Genomic DNA, 26,205 nt, shown 5'->3' with positions numbered 1-26,205 from the left:
GGTTGAAAGGACGTAACACGAGCAAAGGGAAGGCTTCATCGGAGAAGTCTTCTGAGAAGAAGTCCGACGCTGACCGCAAGAAACTAAAGGCAGAGAGGACCTATAATGATTGTGGCGAGAAAGGCCACTATTGGAGGCAGTGTCCCAAGCGGAAGACCGAGAAGGGTGAAGATTCCTCAGCAGTAATCATGAAGACTCCGGCTTTTGTGCACTTGGAGGTGATGGACACCAATGTTTCATTTTCTTCAGGCAGGGAGGAGGTTGGAGGACTCTCCGCAACGGATACTCGGGAGTGGATTCTAGATAGTGGTGCTTCCAGGCACACATGACTCCTTCCTGTTCGGCTTTACAGGATTTCTGCAAGTATTCTGGTCACATTCTTACTGGGGATACATCCACTATCCCAGTTCACAGTGAGGGCAGGTTGGAGATAGTTCTCGATGGCAGAGGGGGGAAGCATTCCTCCTAGGTGTTGTATGTTTCGTCACTTGGTTTTCATCTGTTGTTAGTGCATCAAGTTTGCAAGACTGGCGTACGGGTGGAGTTTGATGAGCATTTTGTTGCTCTCCTGGACAAGGCAACATGCCAGGTGGTTTGGGAAGGCAGAGTGGAGAATGGAGTTTACAAGCTTTTAGCACTCTCTCTCCCATGTCCTCAGGTTTGTGATGAGTGGCAGTCTGGTAATGGCCACTTAAGTGTGAATACGCTGCAGGTGCAGGCTCTCTCGGACTAGATGGAGGATAGCTTGCCACTTGATGGCAGCAGTTTGCAGGAACTTTCCAGTACTGATGTTGGTGGTTCTTGTGTTCATTAGTCGGAGGAAACTTTACAGGTGACTTATACTCTGATGTCTCGTAGTATTCGGGACAAAGAAACTCCTGTAGATGAGGATGTTCTTTCCACGGGGACCTCTTTGAAAGACAGGTAGGTGGTAGTTGATTACTTGCAGAAGGAGGTGGATTCTCGAGGGTTTGTGGTTCTGGATTCAGAGGGGGTGGTTGACAGGTTTCAGAAGGCCTTGGTGGTCTTCAGCAGGTTTCCAGGACTTGGCTTTCCACTGTGACAGGTGTTGATTCTTGTGAGCAGTGTGATGCCTCTTTGACTCGGAAGCAGAATGGTTCATTGATTTGGTTGATGGATACCAGATTGGACGGGAGCTTCCTGATGAGGCAGTTGAACTCATGGTTGCAGACGACTCTTTGGGAGGCAGGATTGCGTATCTTGTGGTTTCTGCAGCATGCGAAGGATCATGGACTCTTTTACACAGGAGGGGGATTGATAGATGGAGTCCGACTCCACGGTTGGAGTGACTGAGATTGGGGAGGAGATCCAAACACGAAGAGATCTACTTCAGGCCTAGGAGTAGTAAGAGGCAGTCATCTTTTGCCTTGTCGTCGACAAAGGCCGAGTACCGGGCTGCTTGTGATGCTGCTTGTGAGGTGGTGAGGTTGTAGAGGTTGCATGGCAGGATTGGGCTTCCACTGGAGCATAGTTGTTATGAGGCGCGCCTAACGGTTAGAGGCGTTCGAGGCGTACGATTGCCTGATCGAGGCGTCCACCAAAATATATATATATATATATATATATATATATATATATATATATATATATATATATATATATATATTTTGCTGGTTTGAGTCTTTTGGAGCTCTCTCTATACTCTACCGGTTCATTTCAGCTCATTGCATTTTACTTTGTACCCTTGAATCTTGATGATGTATCCAGATGATGATGATGGACTATTTTGGTCTCATAGGTCATTTTGGCCTTTTCTTTGTTCGTGAAAAGATTGTTGCTGATGACATCTTGCTAGAGTTCTGTTCGACGAAGGACAGTACGGTGGACCTCTTCACGAAGTCGTTATCTCAGGATTTGCTTAGGCGGCACCCCAGCTCCCTGTGGTTGGTTTCATAGCCAGGAGCTGAGAGGGGGTGTTAGAAGTCATCTCCTGTCTTTATCTAGACACTAGGGCCTTTGTTGTGGGTGTGCCCGCCCTTGTAGGTGTTGTTCTCATTTTTCCTCTCGTATTTTTCCCCATATTTTTTTCATTTTTTTTTTGGCCTGGGGTGGCAGTCGTGTGCTGGCAGCCAATTGTTCTCTTTTTTTTCTCTGACCGATTGTACCCGACCTTGGGACAGTGCTGGCCGACCCTGTTTGTGCTGGCCGGCTGGCTTTTAAAGCAGGTCGTGGAGAACTGGACCCAGTTGGCCTCCTTTGGAGGAGGCCGACTGTTGCCTGGGGTCCATATATAATGGACCCCCCACTCCCTTGCCATTGTATCTTGTATCATTCTATTCGGCCCCATTGCATCTCCTCAGGAATACCAATGTCATGCAATCTCCTCATGAGTCTGGCACATGGCACCGTGTCAAAGGCTTTGCGGAAGTCCACAAACCAGCAATATATCCTCTTCCCCTGTGCTCGTCCCTCCTCAATGAGAGCCCTGAGGGTAAATATGTGATCAAAAGTCGTGAAACCTCGTCTGAAACCTGCTTGCGCAGGTGCTCTGAGTCCATGTGTCTCAGCCCATCTACTTAGCTCTCGATCCAAAATAGATCCGAATATCTTGGCCAAGCAATGGCCAATCATGATGGTCCTGTAGTTCCCTGGTATCATGGGGTCACCACTCTTAAATAGAGGTACAATAGTATGTGCCGACCAAAACTGTCTGGGAAACCTTCGCAAATGGCCCTGTTAAACATGTGTACTAGCAGTGGTGCCAATACATCTCTAGCATGTGAAAAATGTTATGCTACCAAACAATCCTGGTCTTGGGCTCTTCCATTACGTAGTCTGTCAATAGCATCCAAAACCATCCGAATGGTGACAAAGGTACTTTGATCCAGGCGGGTCGTTGACGGATGAGGGTGATAGAAGTCATCTCCTGTCTTTATCAGACACCAGGGCCTCTGTTGTGGGTGTGCCCGCCCTGTATAGGTGTTTTATCATTTTTCCTTACTCCCTGTATTTTTTCCCCATTTTTCCATGGTGTGGGTGGCTGCCACAGGCTGGCAGGAGCTTCTGATGCTGGCCGACTACACTCTTGTTCACCTGGAGCTGGCCGACTTGATCAGAAGGAGTTGTGGGTTTTTTCTCTGCTGGCCGACTGGCTGTGCCCAGTCGTGAGGGCTGGTGGGGCATGATGCGCTGGCCGACTGCACTCATGGGGCCATATAAATAGGCCCCATAGCTCCCACATTGTATTCATTCAGTTTTTCCTCAGGATCTTGTGTATAGAGAAGAGTTATACGCCTATCTCTCTCCTTCTCTTGTGCTGTCTATTTTCTGCACTCTACTTGCTCTTGTGGTCTCAGATTTGGTTAGCGTATTTTGACATGGTATCAGAGCCCTAGGCTCTTGAAAGATCTTGGGAGTTTTCTGAGCAAGAGGGGGATAGTTACGTTGCTGATTGGTGGATTGTTTGGACTGTTTGGGAAGAGAAGTTGCAAGAGGAAGGCGGCCTAAGGTGCTGGCAACCACTTGCAGGATTAAAGTTTTTTTTTTCCCACCCACCCACCCTTTTCAATTACATCCCCGCGATGGCAGATTTGTTAGAGATGGTTGAGAAGCATGTGAAGATCCCGACTCTCCCCACGTTCCCAGTAGACCGTCAGTTGGACGGGAACAATTACGGCATCTTGAAGGTTATGATGGAGTCTGTGCCGGAGTCATATGACCTTGCTGATTTCATCGTTATCGGGGTTCCAAGGCCGGAAGCAGAGGAAGGGGAGTTATTGTCAACAATGAAGAAGGACCGCGAGGCACAGGCACAGATGTGGGATCGTGTCAACGCCAGGGTCCGGTCATTTATTTTCCTCAAGTAATCAATCTCGTAAAGCACATGACGCTGGCCAGAGGCATATGGCAGCACTTGGCTTCTCTTTATAACAGGGTATCACCCATGAAGAGGATCTCCTTGGAAGTGCAGATGCGGGTTATGAACCCTGCAAAGTCGTCGACAATGCGGGAGCACATTAACATGCTGCAGGCCCTTCAGCAGGAAGTCCTCTAGGCTGGGAGGGAGATATCATCTGAAGACATTGCCATTACTTTGTTGTCCCACTTGCCTGCTCAGTATTCCGCTTTCTACTCCTCTTTGATTACAAGTGGCAGGCTCAGCACCATTACCTGGGAGGAGCTTGTGCCCATGGTCTTGGACCAGGAGGAATGTTTCACGAACCCTCCTCACAGCGCAGGTTCGAAGGCTTAACTGGCCAATGGTCAAAAGGTCGGAATAACAACAAGGGCAAAGGGAAGGCTTCACCGGAGAAGTCTTCTGAGACGAAGCCCGACACAGAACGAGAGAAGTTGAAGGCCGAACGATCCTGCAATGATTGTGGCGAGAAAGGCCACTATTGGAGGAAGTGTCCTAAGCGGACTGGGAAGAGTGTTGATTCTTCAGCCTCAGCTGCAAAGACTCCTGCATTTGTGCACTTAGAGATGATGGACTCCGATGCTTCATCGTCTTCGAGCGCGGAGGCAGTTGGCTTCACCGCGAAGGATACCCGGGAATGGATTCTTGATAGTGGTGCTTCCAGGCACATGACTCCGTCCTGTGACTTCTTTTTGGATCTGAAACGGCAGTCAGGTCGCATTTTTATTGGCGACAACTCCACTTTTCCGATACATAGTGAGAGGGCCGGATGGAGATTATTCCCGACGGCAAGGGGGGCAAGCATGCTTCCCGTGTTCTTTACGTCCCTACTCTGGGTTTTCATCTTCTGTCAGTGCATGAAGTATGCAAGACTGGCTTTCGGGTGGAATTTGAGGAGCATTCAATTGCTCTATGGGACCGTGAGACTGGTTGGGTTGTTTGGGAAGGCGGTGTGGAGAATGGTATCTACAAGGTCTGTGCACTCTCCTCGTTGACAGGTTCTCAGGTCGGAGATCTGTGGAACTTTCGTTTTGGCCACTTAAATGTGGACGCACTGCGGCGAGCTTTTCGAGACCAGATGGTGGTTGGCTTGCCAGATGTTGGTAGTAGGCAAGGACGTTGCAGTTCTTGCATACGTGGTAAGCAGCACAGGGAATCCTTTCCGAAGCAGGCTTCCAGGCGGGGGCTTCGAAACCATTGGAGTTGATTCACACTGACTTGTGTGGACCTCAGCAGACACCATCATTGGGAGGATCTCTCTATTTTATGCTGCTCTGATACCATGTCAGAATGCGCATCGGAAGACTAATGCACGTAGGAGATGCATCACCATCGAGCTCCACGAACACCCCCAACGGGCATTGGAGCATCCCTCCACCGGGCTCCCATCTCTCGGTGAGCTGCCTCCCAAAACACCGGCCGGAGGAGATGACTATGACAAGGTGCCACTATAGCCTATATATGGCTCTTCAACTTCCCATGCTTCCACTTATGAGATAATCCAAGGCACCCTCTAGCCATAGATCACACGCTCGAAATCGCGAACCTTCCAATAGAGGGGTGGGGGGCTGCCCTGGTACTTCATATAAAGTTCTTGCATATTCATGCCATGCCGGAGGTGCTGTGATAGGTGTGGGCGGCTGTCGCTCATGGAACATCTTCCATGCCCTCTTGGTGTCCTGCCCCAAAAATAGTTGGTATATCTCCATCTCAAGCTTGGCCAAGTAATCCCGCTTCTTCTTCCGCACAAGGCATTTGAAGAGCGTTCTAGCCTGTCTATGTGTGTGGATGTCAAGGGTGATCTCCCGCTGCAAGCGGTCACGAGTCTCGTGACATTCATCATCGTACCAACCATTCTGTGGGGCCGTATGGCGAGGAGGGGTAGAAAGAGGGGGGTATACAGGAAAGCATATGCTGCTGAACCGTGTAATACATCTGCCAACTCTTTCATAAGCTCATCAAGTGGACTGCTCGGGTCAAGAGCGAACAGACCATCATATACTGCACTGCCATATACACTAGAGGTCTCCCGAGTAAAGTGATATCTTGGGTATCTGGCATGACTAGAGGGTGGTAACATATCCACAAGTCACAGAAAATGTCAAATATGCATGGTCTGCTGCTATCCCAATGGGTCTGCCCGAAATGGCAAGATCATGTATATCATGTATCAAGGTAGGTGAGCCCATCAGGTAATCTATTAAGCGTCTACTGAAGACCCAATGGGCCTATCAGACCAAAGTGATACAATAATGTCCAAGGCATATCTCATAATGGAATAGAAAATAAAACAGAAACAAAACATAGCTATCTCACTAGGGTGATACAAACCTATCCATGGAAACTCATCCTGTAATACCAGGAACATGGAACATGAGAGGAGCATCAGCCCCCAATAGATGGTATACCACTCTCCAAAATATCAAGCATGGGGCTAATGAGTACGGCCGAGAGGTCTCCCTCACCTACGTCACGTGGAAAGGTAGCTCGATGGCGATGGAGCATGTCTTGGATTTCGAGTTGATGAGGGGATTGTGGCCGACGTCCGGGGGGCCGGGGGTGTTGGGCACGTTGGAAGGCCCGGTCCGAGGTAACTCCTCGTGCAAGGTGGGTCCAGATCATCTCAAGGTGGTCCACAAGATCCATTGTATGGGTGCCCTCCACCTCCTGGGTTTGGAAGAAAGCGGTGATGGTTGACTAGCGAGGGAGGGGTTGGGGAGGCTGGGGGCGAAGCTCTCTCAAGAAAGTGTCCCTGTGTCTGCGGAACTCAAGCAGGAAGAGGCCTAGGCAACGTTGGTTCGGGCAGTCAATGATCCTGGAGAGTGGACCAAATCCCTCACGAAACAGATAGTGAAACCTCCCACGGAATCTCATAGTATACTGGGCAGCGGCTTATGTAATGCTCCTCCGTCTCAACCTGTGTGTGGCATAATTGGCAGATCCTCTCCTCTCTGGGTCTTCGTATGAGCTTCCCGGCTCTGAAGATGCACTTAGCTCTCACCTATCTCCACTCTGAGGTGGTGGGATGAAAACCATATCTAGCCAATCACAATCTGCATTGCATGGGACATGTGAACACTCAGGTAGCACGGCTGCTGGATGAATTCATCCTCAGTGAGAGTGAGGAAGTGATCTCTGTAGAAGTGCATCTTGGTTGGGAGCTATGAAGGTGTGATCCATGTGCAGTCGGTGTAGAGGTTGAGAAGATCTAACTGGATAACCCGGTTGGTGTCCTCGTGAGAGAGCCGGAGAAAAGGGGAGTCAAGACTATACTGAAGGGGTGGTAGGGGGTCCATGTGGACCCCATATACTGAGAACCAAGTGGAAACTAAGGCATACCATACTCCAGAATGGCCCTTGAGTGCTAGCTGTCTCGAGGACTCCAAAGCAAGTCTCGGGTACTTGTGGGAATCCATGTGACTGATGCGATGGAGGTATGTGACTATCTGGAAGAGTGCATCCACTACCATCGAGGCTGCAACAAACTCTCTGTAGATGATTTGGTGTGGGATTGATGGTGGTTTGCTGTGGATCATACGGGAGAACATGATGACCTGTGATCTCTCAACTGGCTGTCAATCCTCATCGGATAAATCTGCCCCCAGAAGGCTACTCCATACATCAAGGCTGGTGTGACAAGGGTGTCAAAAAGCCAACTCTTCCTCTTGGGCTCTTGGAAATGTGCCTAGAAGCACTGCCGCTCAAGTAAGCTCAAGGCTGCATATCCCTATGCCACTTTGGCATGTGCTACGGGAAGCATGGTGAAGCGTGGGCCAGTGAAAGTGACACCAAGGTAGACATAGGATGAGACAATCTCCATAGGATCCCCTCTACATGTGAAGCTCAATCTAGATGTGAAGGGGCAAGAAGTATTGAAGACCATTACCTTGGTTTTACCAAGGTTAACAGAGAGGTCCTACTAAGTGTAGAAGTCCTGTAAGGCATCCAACTGTCTCTGAAGCCCCTCGGCTGAATCTGATAGGATGACGATATCATCTACATAAATTAGTATGGGGATCAATATGCTTGCCAGTGTGGGACTAGCGCCCCCCCCCCCCCCCCCCCCCCCCCCCCCCCCCCCCCCATCTGTCAATGAAGCTCGAGATCTCATCAATGTACAGGTCAAAAAGAGTGGGTGATAGAGGGCAGCCCTACATTTTTTTTTTCTTCAGAAATAGACTTCTATTAAGTATGAGAAAAACATACAACAATCACAGCTATAAGCCGGAAAAGAATAGAATCACCCCAATATGTAAGGTGATTTCAACAATTGAGGAGCATCATGATGCCATGTAAGGTGATTTCAACCCCAATAGTGCTGGAAATCTCCTACGATGTGCCTCTTGGGGCTCTGACTCGTCCGATGACGGACTCATAGAGGGTGATGATGCTCCAAACCATGTCAGACGGGACTCCTATCTCCTGCAGACGGTGTAGGAGGTGGGCTCGGGGTACGGTATCAAAAGCTTTGTGGAAATCCACAAAGCAGCAGTAAATCCTCTGATGTCGTGTTGTACCCTCGTTGATGATATCACGGAGGGTAAAGATGTGGTCAAGGGTAGAGTAGCTCCTCCGAAAGCCTGCCTGTCCTAAGGCTCTGCATCCCAGTCTCTCTCATCCCTGTCTTCCTACAAATGAACTGAGCTCCGCCTCTAGCACGGATCCATATAGTTTGGCCAATGTGTGGCCAATCATGATTGTCCTATAATTATTAGGATCAAGTGGATCTCTGGCTTTGAGGATGGGGGTGATGGTGTTAGTGGACCAAGAGGGTGGAAATCCTTTAGAGAAGGCTCTATTGAACATGTAGGCTAGTACGGGAGCCAGGGTATCATCGGCATGTGAGATGTACTAGGCAGTGAGTCCCTCATGATCTTGGGCTGGCCCATTACGTAGTCTACGAATGGCCTTGAGGACCATGCCCTTTGTGAAGAAGGTGGAGATGGTGGGGGTAGAGGTGGTTGATGGGAGATATGATAGAGGGCCCATAGGAGTGCCATGTGTATGTGCAGGTGAAAGGTGTGGGGGGGTGATGTTCTTGGAGTTTCCTTCAGGCCTCTTTGCAATTCGGCCCTAAGAAAAGTCGGTATAACTCATCCTCTTTCCGAGCGTAGAACTCCTGTTTCTTGCGTTGGGTGAGCTGTTGAGAAGTCCGTTGTGCTTGGTGCTTAGTGATTTACCCAATCTGTACCTCATGCTTAAGACGGGAGTATGTGGCTTGGCATTCGTCATCATACCAACAGTTATGGGGCATGGAACCGCAAGGTGGTAGACCGTTGCGTGCAGATGAAAGAAGTGGTGACGGATGTGTGGAGTATGGTGGTGAGTTGTGATGTGTGGGTGGGTAGGGGGACAGTAGGTTCCACATCCTGGAGTATGTGGTTGGAGTAAACAAGGTCAAGTTCGTGATCAAAAAGGACCTGGGTGTAATGTGAGATGGGGGTTGGTGGCGGAGGGTGTAAACCAGTCTTGGTTTCATCAAAACAAAACACAAAACACTTCAACACCTTTGAAGACCTAGAAAAGGAAAACAAACAGGGGGAGCTAGAGTGCTCTTGCAAATAGTACATGAACACCGATTGGCCCCAAAACGAGTGGCGCCCCTTGTGGTATTTCTTTAACTGATTATAAGAGCTATTACAATAAGGCTGGAAACTCAGTCGTCATAGTAGAACTCCTGAAGCCTGCGAAGACGCTGCATCATGGCTTCTTGTCCACTCAGTATCCACAAACAAGTCCAACTATTGTTCACATCAAAAGACTCTTTCACATGAGTCCTACACACAGAAGCTTTCTCCCTTGGTCAAGGCTGCCACAACCATCCATAGCCTCTCACCCTATGAACAACATCACACCCTGACACATCCAGTGCTCTTGCATCACAACAAAGACTCCAAACTGTTTCCCAGAAGAGTACTCGCATCACAGCACATCATACTATACAGTTGACACACCTGCACCAACCCTCTTTGCCTTCCAAGGGTACTATCCATCTCAGTCATGGATTCCCTAACCCCTGTCCAATCAGCAGCAAGGCTGTACCAAACATGTGTCCATGCTTGTACCCTCTGCCTGCATGTGACCTATCTCCTGGCCAAACCAAAAACATGTTTCCTCGAGAAACCTACAACGTGTTTCCACATGAAACCCTTAGGCCTGTTTTCCCTTGAAACCTTTGTCCTGTTTCCATACAGAACCATTCACAGCACCATTCAAAAACAGTGCCAACAACGGCATACATCCGGTTACCTGTTCCCTCATGAAACATCTGAAAACATAAATATGCCCACAACTGTAGGTCTTTCTGTTCCTTTCTAGCAGGAAGAAAACAATTTGCTCCATGAGCATGCAACCATGCGAGCTTGCATCACTCCCATGCCAAGAAACACATCCAAGTGACCTGTACTTGCAGCCAACCAAAATAGCCCATAGACAGCCTCAAAGCAGTCCCGGCTGTGCGCATCCTTGAGCCCAACCTGCTGGCGAAGAAAGAGAAAGACAGGGACCTGCAGTCCTGCGCCTCCCTTCCTACAACCATCTGCAGCTCGTCCTCCCAGGAGAAGAGCATGTACCTCTGCTGCATCTGCCCGACCAGCCCTCCCTGCAGAACTGCCCGTTTTTCACGAGCGAGAGAGAGAGAGAGAGAGAGAGAGAGAGAGAGAGTGCAAATTCAGTTCTCCTGTGATCCCCCTTGCGCATGGAGAAAAGCGTGTACGGTTCTGTCCAGCAGCCGCCTACAGTTCCCCTTGTGCGTGGAGAAAAGCGTGCACTGCTCTGTCCAGCGCTGCCTGCAGCCACTTGTTTGCCAAGAGAAAGAGAGAGAGAGAGCATGGCATGCTAACACCTGTACCTGCAGCAGCTGTTCAGTCCGCCTGCAGCCAGTCCAACAGCCACCTAACACCTTGCAACCGGTCAAAAGCCTGCAGAGCCTGCTGTCCTTGCAAAGGAGAACCAGCCCACGTGTGCTCCTCTGTCCAGCAGCTGCCTTCGTGCAAAGGAGGAAGCCGGCGTGTATGAGCAGTCCAACTCTCTGCAAAAAGCATGCGTCCCCAAAAATAGCATATGGACCACACTCCCTCCATAAAAGGGGAATTCTTTTATTTTTGGAGGTTTGGTCCTCCTAGCTCTTTTCACATGATGAAACACATGCCGGACACTGGATAGGTTGTTGAAAGCATGGGAATAGGGATCGTGAAGTTGGCTCATGGAAAAGCACCAGTTTTAGTCAAAAAGCAAGGAAAAGCAAAAAGTCAAACTGAGTTGACCGCAAGCTAGGGGCACCATTGGCAAGAGGAGACTGAGCCGGATCAAAAATCTAAAAGCAGCTCTAGGGCCAAAAAGCAAGGCCCTGAAGCTAGAAAAGCAAAACTCAAGAACTTTGATTAAAAAGATGAGTAATATTTTGTTTGTTATAAAAAGACCAAAGCAAAGCAAAAAACATTGCTTTTGGCAAAAAGCAAGGCCCTCCTCAAGTATAAAAAAAGCTTGAGTCTCTCTTAAGGATCATCAAGCATGTGGAGGCTTTCAAGAGGAAGAAGACCCTTGTCATCAACTTCCTCTCTCCTTTCGCCAGTTGGCCAGACTGAGCTACCATCGTCGCCGGCCTCTTCCACTTGCGCCACCACTGGTCAGCCATCTCCGCCGGCCTGCGCCCATCTCAGCCTGCGTCGTCGTTGGTCCGCCACCTGCCGCCGGCCTGTGTTGTTGGTCTGCCGCTTGCTCAGCTAATTCGCGCCGCTTGCTCCATCGACGGCTCCAGGCACAGCAACGCCACCAACGACAACCATTGACAACTAGCAGACGCTTGGCTACTGTCCATACCTCCTGATACAAGTTCCCCACAGCCATTTGTGGATTTTTTTCGAGGGGATTTTCTCTTCGCGGTTTTACTTCGGCTTGAGCATTGATTTTACTACTGGACATCCTGGAATACAAGCTAGGGATTTCTTGATCTAGACTTGGGATTTGATTCGGATACTAGATAATTATACTAGTCCGGTGAGAGATTTCTTGTGGGCCATCCCTGTGGTGTGCTCAGCATCAGAGATCTTGTGCCTCGACATTGACTCCAACCCAGATTTCTACATCGACATATTTGTTTGACTTTGTATGCATTGCTTGTATTGGTTCTAGCTTGATAAGCCCGTGGATTGTTCTTGAGTAAATTTCTGAAATGGGGTAGGGCTTGTTCCTTGCTGAGTGTGCGTGTATTGTGCAAATCTTCCTAAACCCTCCTCTCTCTCCCTCTCTCTACCTCTCTCTCTTGGATACATGGTTGAATTTGTCACAGCATGCCCCATGGGGCTTACAGCCCCCCCGCTCAAATGTACAACTACTACCTTCATGGGGAATTGTAAAAAACCCAAAAACATAACAATAAATGTAAAAAACAACTAAAAACACGCACATGCACCCACCCTACACATTTTCACAAACGCATGTGCACCCACATTTTACAGACGCCGTATTCACACACATGCACTACCCTCCTCGTGCCCCCCCATGCATCCCGCTCACGCACGTACACATTTTTCCCCGCACGTGCACACATTCACTTGCACACGCTTTCATACATGTGGACACACGCTCACGCACATTCACTTGCGTGGGTGCACACTTGCACCCTAGTGCACACGTGTGTGTGTGTGTGTGTGTGTGTGTGTGTGTGTGTGTGTAAGGGATCCCTTAGCTTCTTTTTTTTTTTCATTTTTTAAAAAGGGCTCGCCTAGCTTAATTTTTTTCCATTTATTTATTTTTTAAAAGAAAAGAAAATAAGGACTTTAATTAATTGATTAGTTAATGAATTAAATCCCCCCCCCCAAAAAAAAAAAGACATTCGGCCTGCTCCCCATTCCTCTTTTTTTTTCAACTTTTTCCAAACTTAGTAGTGCTTATGTAAGGGATGTTCACATACATACATAAACAAGGGTACATGTAGATGATGGATACACACACAGAGACTCCAAAATACCCAATAAAGGCGAGGTCACAGAAGAGACTATGTATTGCTGCCTTGTGGATTTCCACAAAACCTTTGACTCCGTCCCTCAATCGTTTGATAGGACGCTTGCAGGAACTCTAGTTCTCAGATGATATGATATCGGGTGTGATGGCACTATATGAGGCAGTACTTGGCGAAGTACGTGCACCCGGTGGACTCTCGGGAGACGTGTAGCACTAGTGGGGTTAAGTAGGGGCACCCACTCTCACCTACACTCTTTGGTCTATAGATTGATGAGATTGCAGTATTTGTAGACAGTTTTGGAGGTAGAGGCGCACCATTGGCCTAGATAGTAGTGCCCATATTGCTATATGTGACAGTATTGTCTTGATCTCAGATTCAGCCAAGACACTTGGATGCATTGGGCAGCTTTTGCAGGGAGAGAGACATTTCGATCAGTTTGGGAAAAACCAAGGTTATGGTCTTCAACACATTATGTGGTCACCTCACGATGATCTTTCTTATACAGAGAGGCCCGAGTGGAGATCGTGCAGAAGTACGTTTACGTCACTTTTACAGGTCCCAAGTTTTGTATGACCACTGTTGCCACTAACCGAGCAGTGTGCTTCTGTAGCCCATCTGGAATGAGAGTGGTTCCAGGCACATTTCCAAGAGCCTTGTACTAAGTGTTGGCTCTTTGGCACTCAAGTACGTCCAGCAGCTATGTATGGTGCAGCCTTCTAGGGGCCTGCATGCGCACACGAGAGAGAGAGAGAGAGAGAGAGAGAGAGAGTTGTATTAACGTCTTCAAAAGGCCAAAATGACCTATGAGACCAAAAGGTTACATCATATCCATGAGGTACATCATCCTGGGTACAAAATAGTAATAAAGAAAGATAACAAAAATCTAGAACTATAAAATCTGATCTAGGTACATGAGCAGAGAGCTCTCATATCACCCTAATACATCCCTCATGGGCCACTGTGACATGGTGCTCAAGGTGGTAAAACTGAGCTGGCGCGAAAAGGTCCTGCGATGATAGGAGATGATGGCCCAGATCCTCTTGTGGTGGTGTGGCCATGGGGTCTGGGGCGTCGAGCTCTGCATAACTGAGTGGCTCTTTCGAGTGTCACACCTCTTGGCCGAGCTCCTGCACTAGCCTGTGGTCTGGGTATGATGGGTGGATCGGCCCTTGGAGTGCTGGTATGGAAGAAGTCGGTGGAAAGTGGGCCGAACCCAGCTCGGAAGAGGCAATGGAACCTCCCTCAAAACTCATAGTATACAGGGCATCGGCATATGTAATGATCCTCTGTCTTGGGCTTTGTGTGACAGAGCTGGCATATCTGTCCTTTGGTGCGGCCGCCCTAGGCCCATATCTGGCCGTCTCCACTCTCAGCTGGTGTGAGAGAGAGAGAGAGAGAGAGAGAGAGATTAATGTCTGAATGTAAGTCGTGTACGTGCCGTTGTAACATGTGCATGCATGTATGTGCGTGTATGTGTGTGTGTGGCATATTCCATCTTTTCTCACTACCTGGATGAAGCTTATAGTATAGATTTTCTCATTTGAAGTACTATGTAGTCATTGACACTTCTGTATGCCTTTAGAATGGGATTTTTTTTTTCAAAATGTACAGGAACGCATAGACAAAGCGGATGAAAGGCTATCAAGATTGTGTGAGGATTTTGGTGAAGATGTTCACAAGACAGTCGTAGATGCACTGAATGAGCTGAAAGAATATAATGCCAGTGGTAGATTCCCAGTCCCTGTTCCTTGGAATTTCAAAAAAGGGAGACGGGCCACGCTGGAGGAGATTCTGAATTATCTGGCAAGTGAAGAGGTTAAAAAGAAGAGAAGGTTGAACTGTTGGTAAAGTTTACAAGAGACGGTTTGAGGGATAGCTAGGTGAAGAAAAAGACTCTGAATCACAACAGAGATATTCTGTATGCTTAAGTACCTACAAACACTTGCAACAAGTCTAAAGCTAAGCTCTCTGTGGATTGTTAAATCAAGAGATTTTCATCTGTATAGACTGTTAGCATCAGTACTATGCAAAGTTGCGAATGAATAGTAATCTGTATATGGATGATCTCCAAAGTGAAGGATGAAAACTTCATTGCTGTCTTTGTGATACTTAAATGTAACCTCTCTCTCTCTCCCCCACCTTGCATGCATGTGCAGGCAAGGACGTACAACTTGGCATGTCTGTAGAAACAATTAATTTGGCTCTCTCTCTTTACCCCCACACACCCACACACGCACACAGCACACACACGCATAAATGCACGCACACAAAAGTGCAATCATTTTTAAGATTTAGAACAATGTTTTAAAGTGTTTTGACACTTCCTTATACAAAGTGCCATTGTTGAAATCTGTAAGAATGCATTCCCATATCTGAGAGGATGTATCAATGAGCATCGAAGACAAACCTCAGTCCAATTAATATCCTTGTGACTGAAAATCAAAGCCAAGCATATAATCAAAAGAGATAAAGAGCATTTGGAATATAAAAAGGTTAAGAAAATGAGTAAGTTGGTAGCTGTGTTTGTGAGTTTCATGGAAATTTAAAGGTTTATGTAGTTGAGACAGAACCACCACCACCACCACCCCCCAACCCACGCACCCACGCACCCACAACCCCCTTGGGGCGGTCTGAGAGTAGCCCAAATGCATGGTCATCATGTATGGCATTTTGTGCATGGACATCATGTATAACATTTAACGTCTTCAAAAGGCCAAAGTGACCTATGAGACCAAAGTTACAACCATGTGACATCTGATACACTGTCTGGAAATGAAAAGAAAGAATTGAAGGTAAGTATCTAGCCCTACAATACATTAGTAGGGAGCATCCGGAAGCAGCAACTAGAGAGAGAGAGAGAGAGAGAGAGAGAGACAGACAGACATTAAAATTAAGACAAAGTATTGGATATGTTCCTCTTGATGCTTCTTTGTGTGTGGGGTGGGGGGGGGGAATGTGTGTGTGTGTGTGTGTGTGTGAGAGAGAGAGAAAAAGAGAGAGAGAGAGAGATTAAGCGTCTACTAAAGACCCAATGGGTTTGTGAGACCAAAGTGATACAATAATATCCATAGCATATCTCATCATGGAACATAAAATAAAATAGAAACAAAACAAAGCTATCTCACTGGAGTGATACAAAGATGTTGAAAGCTCATCATGGAATACCAAGAACATGGTACATGAGAGGAGCATCAGTCCCCAATAGATGGTATACCACTCCAAAATATCAAGCATGGGGCTAATGAGTATGGTCGAGAGGTCTCCCTCTTACCCACATCACATGGGAAGGTAGCTCAACAGCGGTGGAGCATGTCCTGGATCTGGAGCTGATGAGGGGATCGTGGTTGACATCCATGGACTAGGGGCGTCGGGCACGTTGGAATGCGAAGGCTCAGTCCAAGGTAACCCCTCTTAGGCAAGGTGCATCTGGAACGACACAAGGTGGATCCACGGGATCTATTGTATGGATGTCCTCTTCCAGGGTTTGGAAAAAGCCGGTGATGATTGGTTGCCAAGGGAGGGGTCGGGGTGGCTAGGGTTGAAGGTGTGGAAGTTCCTCGCCTGCTTCTGGTGGAGTTTCCGCCATCCTATGTTCCTATTGTGTTGAATTGGATGTTGCCTCTTCCTGTCAGTCTAGGCTGTCGCCAATCTTTGTTGAGGGTTATCGCCTCTTTTTGTAGAAGGTCGTCGCCTTTCTTTGCGACCATCATCACACGTGCTGACATGGTGGAGAAAGTTACGAGGAGACTCCAGCATGGTCGCTCCTAAGATCACACAAGGATTAGAGGAGAGCACCTCTCCTATGCCTCCAAAACCCTTGCCCCACTTATACCGCATATATTTAACAGAGCACTTTTGGAGGGCTTTCCTCACATGTGGTCTCTTCATACTATTTCCCCTATCCACAAGGCTGGGGATACCATGGATCCTAGCAGCTACAAGACCATTACGATCGGCCATATCATGGACAAGCTTTATGGATCAATTCTTGAGGCACAACTTAATGCCTTGGCAGAGAGGCCGGGCTTCCACACACCAAGCCAAGTTGATCGTTTGCTTCAGAGGTTGCAGTTTTACGAGGGGTTCCATCGGATATGATCTAGGGGATCATTTCATTATATGAGCTGGTATAGTGGGAAGTGTCAGATGCCCAGGAGGCTTTTCAAAGGAGATCATTAGCACCATTGGGTGAAACAGGGATGCCCCCTATCTCCCACACTCTTTGGTATCTATATTGATGAGATTTGAGCCTTTATTGACCAAGAAGGCGAGAGGTGCATCTTTGGCAGGAACTCTCATTGCTATACTCATGTATGTTGATGACAGTGCTTATCTCATATTCTCGGGCCGGGACTACGTCGTCATATGGATGCACTTCGGGATTCTTGTACATAGTGGGTCTCTCAATTAACCTTGCGAAAACCAACGTGATGGTCTTTTACACTTCCCGCAAAGTAATGAAGGATACAATGATCACATACAGAGACATGAGAGTGGAGGTGACTAGTTCTTATGTCTACCTTGGGGTTACCTTCACCAGTATCGAGGGGCGTTTCTCCATGCGGCAGGCCTCCCATAATAGATTGACTAGAGGATATGCCGCACTAGCCCTCTTGGAGCATGAGTGCCATTAGTCTCACTTCTAGGAACCCCGGAAGAAGGGTGGCTCTTTGACACCTTGGTCACTCCAGCGATGATGTATGCAACCCCCTTTTGGGCACCGGGATTATCCTCGGTAGACTGGCAACGGGTTAAGTGGCCTTCTATCATGGATGATTCACATCAAACCATCTGTCCCACATCATATCATTCGAGCACAATTTGCTGCATCCCCCATGGTTATAGAGGCACTCTTCTAGACATTTACCTATATACAAAGAGAGAGAGATGGAGCCCTCCCTCACCTAGCCATGGACATCATGTATAACATTCGGAGGAGTTTTGAGGCCTTGCTCATAGTGATTCTTTTTCTTGCTCGAATCATCAAGGCTTACCTTCTTTGAACTTCTTAAAGACACAAAACTAGAGAGAGAGAGAGAGAGAGAGAGAGAGAGAGAGATCATGACATTAAAATTAAGACAAAGTATTGTTATGTTCCTCTTGATGCTTCTTTGTGTGTGTGTGTGTGGGAGGGGGGGGGGGATGTGTGTGTGTGTGTGTGTGTGTGTGTGTGTGAGAGAGAGAGAGAGAGAGATTAAGCGTCTACTAAAGACCCAATGGGCCTATGAGACCAAAGTGATACAGTAATATCAATAGCATATCTCATCGAGGAACAAAAAATAAGATAGAAACAAAACAAAGCTATCTCACTGGAGTGATACAAAACTGTCGAAATCTCATCATGGAATACCAAGAACATGGAACATGAGAAGAGCAATAGTCCCTAATAGATGGTAAATCACTCTCCAAAATATCAAGCATGGGGCTAATGAGTAAGGCCGAGAGGTCTCCCTCTCACCTACATCATGTGGAAAGGTAGCTCCACAGTGGTGGAGCATGTCCTAGATCTGGAGCTGATGAGGGGATTGTGACCAACGTTGAGGGGACCGGGGGCAGGTGGGGGCAGGTGGGTACACGGGATCCATTGTATGGATGTTCTCCTCTTGGGTCTAAAAGAAGCTGGTGATGGTTGGCTGGTAAGGGAGGAGTCGGGGTTGAAGGTGTGGAGGTTGGTCGATTGCTTCTGCTAAGTTTCCGCATCCTCTATTCCTATTGTGCTGAGTTGGATGTTGCCTCTTGTTAGCAGTCTCTAGGCCATCGTCAATCTTTGTTGAGGGTTGTCGCCTCTTTATATAGAGGGCTATCGCATTTTCTTGCTGATTGTCGTCGCACCTCCTTACCAGCTCCCGCCTTACCAGTATAACCTAGACTCACCATACCTCAGGCTTTCCCATGTAGACCATAACCGGGTGCTCCGATATGATTTGTTTCAGGCACACATTAGGGACACTTGGATTACCTTGGTGCGGCCCTTGCGCCCGTCAAGATGCAGTATTATCGGGATCACTTCCTTAGGCTCACTAAGGATGGGTTCATACAGAGACTATGCTACATGGATATATTTATGTCTCATGCCTTGAGGATTGCCTTTGGTCAGCTCTGAGTTTCATCCCATTCCCTAGAGATCAAGGCAGGCAAAGCAACGAGGATACCTAGGGAGGATAGGATTTGCAGATTATGTAGCAAAGACGTGGAGTTCGAGGAGCATTATGTATGTCGATGCTGAGTCTACTATAAGATCAGAGGGAGATACCATTGCCTTTTCAAAGAGGGGCTCGATCGTATTAGCCATATCATGGATTATCCAGACTAGAGATGCATGGGCTTGTTCTTGCAAGAGCTACGACGACATAAAGAGAGCCTCCTCAAAACACAAACCTCACAAGCTAGTTCAGCCCAGCTCATGATCACCAACTTCTTCTAGCCCCAACATGTTGTACTTACTCCACAAGCAAATCTGGCACTTCATTAGACTAGGAGTATCCAGGAGTATAGGGGTCACTCTACCGCGGGCCACAATGCTCCGAGCTATGAGGAGGCGACATGGGCCCTTGGACCATGACCGCCACCAGTCCATCAGGCCCAGATCGGTGCGATTCTTACATGTCACCGATGCACGATGGAGGCCTCTTCTTCTTACCCTCTCTTCACTATTTCAGATCTAGCAGCCACCCTCTCCTCTGCACGATAATGGATCTCCTCCATGGACCCCTCCTCTCCATAGATTCAGGATAGTGTATTATGATCATTCTTGTATACTTTATAGCATGCTCCCCTATTTGTTTCGTGCATTTACCTAGCACTTAGCTTCAGTTACTAGGTTTCAAATTTCAGTTTTAGTTCTATTTCAGTTTTCCATGAAGATGATATTCCATGGATACTTGTAATCATCTTTTGTCTCTTATGCCCATGATATTCCATTATCCTAAGAGACATTCAGTTTAGTTTTGTTTGAGCTTTCCATAAATACTTCTAATCATCTTTTGTCTCATAGGTCCATGGGACTTTCGTAAGATGTAAATATAACTTTTTCTTTTTTTTCCCTTTCTTTCTTGTTGAGGGATGTTGCCTGTTTCTACAATGGTGGGCTACTGCCTTTTCTTGTTGTTCGTCGTCTGTTCTTACAAGCGTTCTCTTCTCTTACTTGCTATCGTATCTTCCTAGCCCTCGCCTCTACCTGCTCATTGCTACTGTCTTTGCTTTTTGCTCAACGCCGTCTTTGTGTGTCATGGAGTCTCCTACTCATGTATATTCAAGATCAGCATGTTGATCATGTGTTATCTCACATGATGCATAAACAACAGTTGTTGAAAAAATCCCCTCTATTCTATGTAGCTGGTACATGACCTTCCTTGGACTTCCACCAAGGATTATCCATGCATTAGTTAAGCATCATTGCCATGTATGGGTAGAATTGGTGGACTTTCCAATAGCTTTCAAAGATGTCTTGCCAATTTTGGCCAAAGAATTGGATACAGTGATAATGCCCCCCATGTATAATGGGAAACCGTAGTACATTTTACATATTATGGGACACTGATAAACCCACCCCGGATTCTATAAGCATGGAAATAGAGAATGTGCATATGGGTGAGAAATGCTTTGAGCTGAAATGGAGTGTATTTGCAGGAGAATGCTTCACATGAAACAAGTTTGGACACCTGGCCAACGGAATGTCCAACCTTGAAATTGCAACAACCTATTGACTCTATCTCTCCACCTCCAATAGTATTGGCAAATACAGTTACCCAAAAAGCCTCCTCCCATGGGGGATTTTTTTGGCGAGCAATTACGAGCGACCATAAACCCAAATATGGTGAGCAGTTTTTTAATAATGGGGGGCTCTCGGTCTATTCTCTCTCTTTTATCACTCTCTCTGTGTCTTTTTCTCTCTCTCTCTCTCTCTAATGCACACTTTTGTGAGATATTGATAATAGTCGCTTCCATACCTAAGACATTGAATACAAAATCTCTCTCTCTCTCTCTCTCTCTCTCTCTCTCTCTCTCTCTCTCTCTCTCTCTCTCTCTCTCTCTCTCTCAAACTTTGTCAATAGCAAAATAAAATTACTCCAATAAAATGATACAAGCTCAAATAAAATTACTCCATTGAAATTGTTCCAATAAAATGATACCCCTAAACATTTTTGCACATCCCATACATCTCTGAAGTTAAATTAGGAACATGAGTTGTCTACCCAATTCAAGGTAGGTTCGTTCTCTGCACCAAATAAATAATGTCCTCAAGGTAGATAGATTGTAACAACCATCTTACTTGGACTACAACATAACATTGTATAAGTCTACAACCCCTCCATTTCTATTAGTATGAAGGTTGCCCCAAAATCTTAGCCCTAGAGTGAGATTCTTAGATTACATATGCCTAGTGGAAGTATTGCTCTTTGATTAGCCATTTTAACCTTGGTAGCGGATTCTTTATTGCTTTTTAGTGGCAGTTTTATCTTGGATATCTAATTCAACAATAAGCTCTTGCCAACAACAACTGACACACTTCCCTTTGCTACTCTTGTTGTTCGTTCCTCCCATGTTTATTCTTGGTGGCTTTTGATGCGCACTTTCCTATCATTTATTGCGTGAATTATGTGGTTTTTCTTTGATAATCTTATGTTGATTTTTCTAACAGTTGTTGCTTGGATGACTAGCCGACTACCTTCTCAGGTAGCCTAATAATTTTTACAAACGCCTAAAAATTTCTTTACCAGATTGCTTCTTTTTCCTTTGTCTTCTTCTATTGTGTCTTTGATCACTCACCGATCGTTTTGAGCAAGTGATGACATTGATTTGTGGTTGTTCCTCCACTATTACTACATTAACAGCCTGATTCCCCCCATTAGTAGTGCTAGTGGAGTTGCAACCCCACATTCTATTATTGGATAGCCCGACTTTAGCTAGTACCCTACATTTTGTTTGATAGCCCGAGCAGTCTATTCCATCATAGCCTCAGCCTTGTGATCAGTGCTTTTAAAAAATCGACATTCTAGTGTATTTATACTGGCTAGAATTAAGAAAAACTGACTGAGAAGATTTTTTATTTTAGTTATAAAACTGACATATTGTAGAGATTTTGGAAACAAAAACCGGACAAATTTAAGAGTTGTCCTTATTTTGATTGGTTAAAAAATATGTTTTTTTTCAAGCACTGTTTGTGATGCTCGAGGTGGCCTTTGCTAGTAGTAGTTATCTTGATAAGGTGCTTCTAGTGCCGGTTTGACCTCTTGTGGTGGTTTAACCTCGACTGCTCGAACTGCTTGCTTAGAGTGTCTGAGCACATGTATGTGTTTTCCTGATATTGTGGGCTTCCACAAATTTGACATAGTCCATTTCTATTCTCTCTGAGTGCTCACCTTCTATATCTTGACCATTTGTAAGTGCCTCCAGCTTTTACTTCATTATGGCCGATTTTATTGCTTCATTCCTTCTCTCGTGTTTATTTCTACTCAACACATAAGAGGTGTGATGTCTTTACATATGTAAAGCATTGTGTCTTTTGTCAAAAAGTGAAAGTGTCTCAAGGTAGGACTCTAATAGCCCTTGCCCATTTTTGAAAAAGGAATATATAATTTAAAGTTGTGGATACGTTTAACAAATTTATTAAGTTGATCTCATGTTGGTCAAATTATATAATCACCAAAGATACTGCTTGATTTTTATTCAATATTGATACGATAGTAATACCCGATTTGCGGACTCCTCCATACTATTATATCAAATAGGAATGTTAAATTTACCAATCATTTTTGGTGTGCTTTATCTAATAATATTGGTACTAAGTTAAATTTATTAACTGCATTTCACCCACAAATAGACGGCTAGACATATATATATAACCAATACACCTTCAATGTGCTAAAGTGTTACATCCATAATCAACAAGGTAAGTGGAAAATATATTGGCCTTTGGTTCAAGAAGTTCTTGATGATTCTATTTCTTTCTCCATTGGCAGAACTCCATACAAAGTGGCCTTTAGGCAACCATTTTAGTCATTCATAATGAGAATGATCTCTCACCAGAGGCAAATAGGGTCACCAAGTCCTCTAAAGCATAAGATGGAAACACTCGTCACAAGCTAGTAAAAGTAGGAGAGACATGAAGTTTTTGGGGGGGGGCAACTAACTTTATCTCTGAATTATCAAGAGTTAGTTATGACATAATGGTAAGCATTTTCTCCCTCATTATCTTTGTCAGGAGTTGAGGGTGAAGGGGGCTTAGTGATATTAATGAACATATTTAGTTCTAATTACTCTTCATGAGTTATGACATCGGGCTATTTGATATACTCAATAGAAAAGGCCTATACCATGGATACTAAGATTTGTTCTAGATGTTTATAGATTTTCTAAAAAAGCTTTAGTATGCTGTAAGGATGATATAACGTACTCTCATCATGTAATCTTAAATACTTATATGTGTTGATGAATAATTATATATGTTGTAAGTTTTTATCCATCCCTAACTTAAATGAGTTAGTAAGGGTTTCAAAATTTGTGCAAGTTGAGGGAAGGTTAGGGGGCATAAAATAGTTCAAGCATATCTTTCCTCTCATCCAAAATGGTAGTTTTCATTCGCACCCTGCACCATGATCTAAAGTTAAGTACTATTGGGTGTAGTGCATAGGTATACATGGTTGCATAATCTGTAAGATAAACATCGTTTTGAAAAATGGCCACAATCATAGTGGCATCAGCATCTTAATCAAAGTTCTACTACTACTGGAGGACAAATGCAATGTCCCTCATGGTTCACTAATGTCTAGGTTACACTATAGAAAAGAGAGGGTTAGCGTAGAAAACAAAAGGGTCGAGGGACCCTTGAAGTCATTGGCAACAAAGCTAAATGTGAGGCTTGCTCCACTAGTTACTTCATGTGGTCATTGGGCTTTTTGACTGGCAGCTTCATTTGTTAACTCAACCCTAGATTAAGTTTGGCTATTCTCTCTTTCTTCTCTAGGTAATGGCCACTTCTCTTGTTGCCCTTACCTCCATAAGCTAGTCATATTTTATAGTGTCCTCATGTGCTACCCGATCTGTTCTTCTAACTGCAATAGTGTTTGTCCATTGAAGCATATCTTCTCTCGCTTGTAGTTCATTCTTCACTTCTTGAATGCAGGTTCTGTGATGTGAAAAAACTTGTTGTTGGTGGCTAATGATGGCTTAATGGCATGGGCATGTTGTCTATTTAATTCTTCTGGCCCTTTTTCCAAATATCAATCCTTTACTTCTTTAATCCTTCGACCTTGTGCAATTCTGTAATTTGCTCTTTTGCCAGCTTTTTGCTTGTTTTAAAATATTTCTCTATTTGTTGAAGATTGGCCTTGAGCTCATTTGCTTAATCAACGTCCTGTTGTTGTCTCTGTTTATATTCTATTTGTCATCCTAGCTACTTGACATGCAGGTAAACTTATGCCTATAGCCTCTGAGATTCTGCTTGATGAGCCATGAATTCCAACACTTTTTTTATCAAATTCTACTTTTATCTCATCAAGGTGGGTATTAATTTCGTCCAATGTTCCTTGATATTTTTTGTTGTCATGTTCTTAAAGTTCCTGCTTAGCTGCTCTTCTCTTTACCACTTCTTTAGTCAATTCTGCTTTTATCCTTTGTAGCTCATACTCACATGCTTATAACATTCTTTTGTGAAGTGACTGATTGCATGTAAGGATATAACTTATGAGCATGGTAATCACGACACAAAAGCTGCTGATTGTCTTCACATTCCACTGAGCATATAGAGATCACAAACTACCCATTCCGACCATGTATGGGACATATAGGTCGTACACAGACCACCACACCAAGATAACAATGAACATGTAAAGACCTCTCAGCAGGTAGCCTATTCAAAACGATGTACAGAGATCACATGAACCATGCAACAAAGGACACCATGGGAAGAAGCATATAGAAACCCATTCCAACCATATGCGGATCATATGGACTATATAGAGCACACTGGGAGAAGACAATATGTATGGACCTTATAGACCATCAATCTGCTCCCCCCATTAGGCACACCCTCTTTAACTAGTTGTTGGGGGGGTTATTACTCATCATTAGGAGGGACCATTAGCATGCCAGATGCTAGTAGAGTGGATCTACTCGAAGGTAAACATAACCATTAACATTAGCTGAGCTGCTAGCATAACGGCTCTACTCAAAGAGGCACACGACCTTAGCCCATCTGTAATGTGACCGTGCCACCAGCCCTCTACAAGTAGATTGGCTTAAGAGCTTGATTTGTATTATGAGAACAATGAAGACCTCGAAAGCGACAAGCACATCTAGACAGAGCAAGAATGGCTAGATATAACACTGAGGCTCCATTTCCCTCACCTCGAGAAAATCAATATGCTACTCTAACATGACAAGAGATGGGAGGAAACTCGGAACTAAAACTCTCAAGTAGGGGCATACACACATTCTCACACGCATGGATCTACTTCTTATCCCAACAATCTAGGTTCTCAAGTTCCAATAACCTCTAACCAAGGGGCATGGTACGTGGAAGAACACTTGGCACCAAATGTACGTGCAAGTAGAGATCAATAACATTTTAATGTTGGTGAACCCTCCATGTGAGAACAGAAGATATCAGTTAGACGAGAGCCGTATATTCCATGGTGGATGTGGAAAATTTGTTGCCATAATGTATGACATCATGCATGGCCTAGATGATGCCCATCATTGGTATATAGAGATGCACCAAGATAGCAATTGGTGTGCATGTTTGTTGATAGGGGATTTCAATTTTACATTGTGTGAGGTTATGTGACTATGTGAATGATTAAGCGGTTAATTAAGGTCTTTGGGAAATGCACATTCATGATGATAGCCATGTTAACAAAGGTCATGAATAGGGTAGGTTTTGAGAGTTGCATACCATCGTCTAGCCCTTTAGTATATAGAGATGCACCATGATATTGTTTATTTTTACATTTTTGCATTGTGTAGATGCCTAGTTTTCAATGTGTCGTGGCCTTAGAGAGACCCCTAAAAAACGGGCCTTTGGCCCACACATTGCAACCAAACATGCTCCAGTGATGAGACCAAACTTTGCAAGAGTGAGAATGGGGTCCACATATACACACTCACAAAGTTTAGTCACTCAAAGCACGTTTGGTTGCAATGTGTGTGGTAGTTTCAATATGTCATGGACTTAGAAAGTCCCCTCAAAAGTGGGCCTTTAGCCTGCACATTGTAACCAAGTGTGCTCCAATGGTAATCGAAATTTGTATTGGTGGGGTCCGCATATATACACTTGCAAAGTTTGGTCACCATTGGAGCACATTTGGTTGTAATGTACGTGCCAGATGTCTAGCTTTCAATGTGTCATATAGTAGGCCCTTGC

General features: G+C 45.5%; 1 protein-coding gene across 6 annotated transcripts in view; it reads left to right on the top strand.

The window, feature by feature from the left end:
- The window catches only part of LOC147606446 (protein INVOLVED IN DE NOVO 2-like), a 52,277-nt gene extending 37,336 nt beyond the window's left edge, over positions 1 to 14,941 (top strand). For all 6 annotated transcript variants that reach the window (XM_086791854.1, XM_086791849.1, XM_086791851.1 and 3 more), the window contains one exon: positions 14,454 to 14,941. In XM_086791854.1, coding sequence (XP_086647980.1) covers positions 14,454 to 14,690 — 237 coding nt within the window. In that variant the 3' untranslated portion in view covers positions 14,691 to 14,941. The remainder of the gene's footprint in view (positions 1 to 14,453) is intronic.
- Positions 14,942 to 26,205: the final 11,264 nt, after the last annotated feature.

Source organism: Cibotium barometz, chromosome 57 (assembly GCF_041138505.1).
Source record: "Cibotium barometz isolate CiBa-2024 chromosome 57, ASM4113850v1, whole genome shotgun sequence".
Lineage (NCBI taxonomy): Eukaryota > Viridiplantae > Streptophyta > Polypodiopsida > Cyatheales > Cibotiaceae > Cibotium > Cibotium barometz.
Note: the sequence above shows the minus strand (reverse complement) of the source record. Positions and strands in the feature narration are given on the sequence as shown.